This window comes from Dicentrarchus labrax, unplaced genomic scaffold, assembly GCF_905237075.1.
Source record: "Dicentrarchus labrax unplaced genomic scaffold, dlabrax2021, whole genome shotgun sequence".
Classification (NCBI taxonomy): Eukaryota; Metazoa; Chordata; class Actinopteri; family Moronidae; genus Dicentrarchus; species Dicentrarchus labrax.
The window spans coordinates 20,739,676-20,742,656 of record NW_026136724.1 but is presented as its reverse complement, the minus strand read 5'-3'; the positions used below and the strand labels follow the sequence as shown (position 1 = coordinate 20,742,656).

Genomic DNA, 2,981 nt, shown 5'->3' with positions numbered 1-2,981 from the left:
CAATAGTTCCCCTACTTGTCTGTGGCTCTCAGCTCCAAGCTCATTGGTTCCTACTGAAGATGTAAATATTTAACAGAACAGCTCAGAAATATAAAAAAGATTCAGCAATTTCCTAAAACAGCTGATCGTTTGTTGGGGACTATTTTCAGCGGCGGATTAATCCACATTAGTTGCTCTAGTCAGTATTCGAGGCAGCAGGGTGGTGAAGTCAAAACAAACTACAGTGTGTGTTCATTGATGTTTTTTATTAGTCATCAATCTATCAACAATGGAGCTCTATGGCACAAACACAATATTTGTTAGTCAGTGTGTGTGTGTGTGTGTGTGTGTGTGTGTGTGTGTGTGTGTGTGCTTCAGTTGGGTCGTATTGAGGCGGAGCTTCGGGAGTCTGTGCGTCTCGACGTCGAGCGGCAGCAAGAAGCCGAATTCCTCCGTCAGCAGGAGAACAAACAGCTGAGAACAAACCTCTGTTACCTGAGCCTCAGCCAGCGTGTCGCCAAGTAAACATCGCACACACACACACACACACACACACACACAAACACACACACACACACCTGAATAGCCTATCCCTTTTGTTTTGGGCCTAATTTCCCAGCATGTTGTGGTGTTTTTACGAGTTTTGTTTTGCAATGAAATTGTGGGAAAAAGTGAAAAATGCTAAAAATTGTTGAGTTTTTTTGCATATGGTTCATTAAACATTGAAGGTAAACTTATTCCAGTGAGAATAAAATCATTTGTAGTTTAGTTTCAGTGTTTTGCGCATTGGACTGAAATCAATCTCTCTCACTCACTACTCGTCTTTATCGTGGACACCAACAGTTTAATTAGTTTGAATTTTAAACTATAATATTACATCTGAAAAGGTCGATAATAGAGACAAAATGCAAACTGTCAAAGTAAAGAAAAATAAAATAAAAACAATAACTGAAAAACAAATACATGTCTTTGAACTAATAACACAGGTTAAATTCAGTTTCCCTTTAAGAAATAAACTATATGAATATAATCATCTTCTTTATCTAACTGCTGCGTTCCACTGTCACACTGACCTTCGCTGGTAATATCTTCACTGAGACTTTATCCCGAGTGAGAATATATGGAAACATCCTCTCAGTGAAAGTGTGTGTGAAGGTGTGTATGTGTGTGTTAGTATCAGGATCAGAGAACGACAGCTGTCCTCTGATCCAGTCCAGATTCACTCTGATCCTCTGGAGCTTCTTCTGCACTCTGAGATTTGTGGATGGAGCTGGGAGTGACCGTGCATAATATTTACCTTCATAGAAACCCATTACCCATAATCCAGACAGTTCGTCTCCCTTCCTCTGGACAGACTCTGATAATACACCCAGAAACCAGACTGTACTGTCTCTAACATCGACATCCCAGCTGTGAGTCCCTGAGTTGAAGCCTTTAGAGCCCAGGATGGAGCAGAATTTATTAAACCTCTCTGGATTGCCAGGAAATTGCTGTTCTTCTCCATGTCTCACAGTGGTCAGATCTTTAGACAGGATGAGATATGGATGAGCAGTGTTTGGATCCAGAATCACAGGAGTATAGGAGACCATGTCCTTCATCTTGTTCCAGATGTTGAAGGTCAGGTTGCCCAGGTGTTTGGCCTCGTCTATCAGAGCTCCTGAGGGCAGCTGTGGATCCTCCAGCAGGGGGCGCTGCTGGACTCTTTCCACTGCAGCCTTGTAGTTGTTCAGGAATGAGACGTCTTCAGCTCTCAGCTCCTCCTCTGTGGCTCTGACTGTGTCTGAAAGAGCTGCTATCTCTCTGCTCAGAGCCTCTATCTTCCTCTTCATCATCTGACTCTTCTGCTCCTCTTCCTCCCTCAGTGCAACCAGCCTGGCCTCCTCTTCCTCTTGTAGAAACTGGTGAAGCTTCTTAAACTGCTCCTTAATCTGCCTCTGTGTGTGTTGGGCCTGGACCTTCATGTGTTCTGCTGTTTGACTGAAATTCAGTTTAACTTGTTCACAAACCTTTAACTTCTCCTTTAAGGGCTCCAGAGTTTCCTGAAGTTTCTTCTTTTGTTGTCGTGCAGCTTCATCGATGGGTCTGAATCTGTGGTTGGAGTGTTTTTCGGAATCTCTGCAGACGAGACACACTGGCTGCTGATGGTCCAGACAGAAGAGTTTGAGTTTCTCAGAGTGCAGAAAGCAGAGAGCCTCTGAAGTTCTCTGATCTCTCTCCAGTAAGAAGGCCTCACACAGGTTCTTCAACACCAGGTTACGAGGTGGTTCATCCTTTGAAGATCTTCTGTTACAAATTGGACACTCCCGTGTTTGTTTCTCTCTCCACCACCTCTTCAGACAGTCTCTACAGAAGCTGTGGCTACATGACAGAAGACTAGGATCTCTAAAGACATCATGACAGACTGGACAGCAGAGATCTTCCTCTGATCTGGAAGCCATTTTGTCTCTAAGTGAATCTGAAAACACAACATAAGGACAGTCAGTCGTGGGCCCCCTCCCTCCTCTACTTACTTCACTGGACTCTGAGTTCTATTTTTAGTCAAACTCACATTGAGTGTATGAGTCAACAGGTTGAAGCAGCAGTGTTGTAGTTTCCACTTCTCTCTACTGTAGCTGAACTCACTCAGAAGAAGTTGTCAGTTTGGTCTGAAGGTGAATCTGATCGTCTGTGTTCAGTCTGTGGGCTCTTTTCATTTCTCTATTTTTAGCCTGCTCGTCTCCTCCTTCTTCTGTCCTCCTGCATGTGACCCTGAAATCGATATCAGTAAGGAATTGTTAGTATGTCATATTTCTTAAAGGGAGTTTGCTTTAATATTTACTCTAAAAGTACATAACACAATGCAAAGCTAATATGTTTATTTTATTTAACTATAACTGTGTGTGTGTGTGTGTGTGTGTGTGTGTGTGTGTGTGTGTGTGTGTGTATGTCGTGGATTATATTACAAACTCCTCAAAAACTCAGAAAAACACAGGTGTAGTCTTAAGATATTGATGGTACAATTT

At 42.7% G+C, this 2,981-nt stretch overlaps 1 protein-coding gene across 1 annotated transcript; it reads right to left on the bottom strand.

Annotated features, from left to right (window-relative positions):
• Window positions 1-226: 226 nt before the first annotated feature.
• Window positions 227-2,747, bottom strand: LOC127359208 (nuclear factor 7, brain-like). The gene is made up of 2 exons (XM_051393081.1): window positions 2,528-2,747; window positions 227-2,434 (listed from the first exon to the last, which is right to left on the bottom strand). The coding sequence occupies exon 2, from the start codon at window positions 2,415-2,417 to the stop codon at window positions 1,023-1,025; it is 1,395 nt and encodes a 464-aa protein (XP_051249041.1). The 5' UTR covers window positions 2,418-2,434; window positions 2,528-2,747; the 3' UTR covers window positions 227-1,022.
• Window positions 2,748-2,981: the final 234 nt, after the last annotated feature.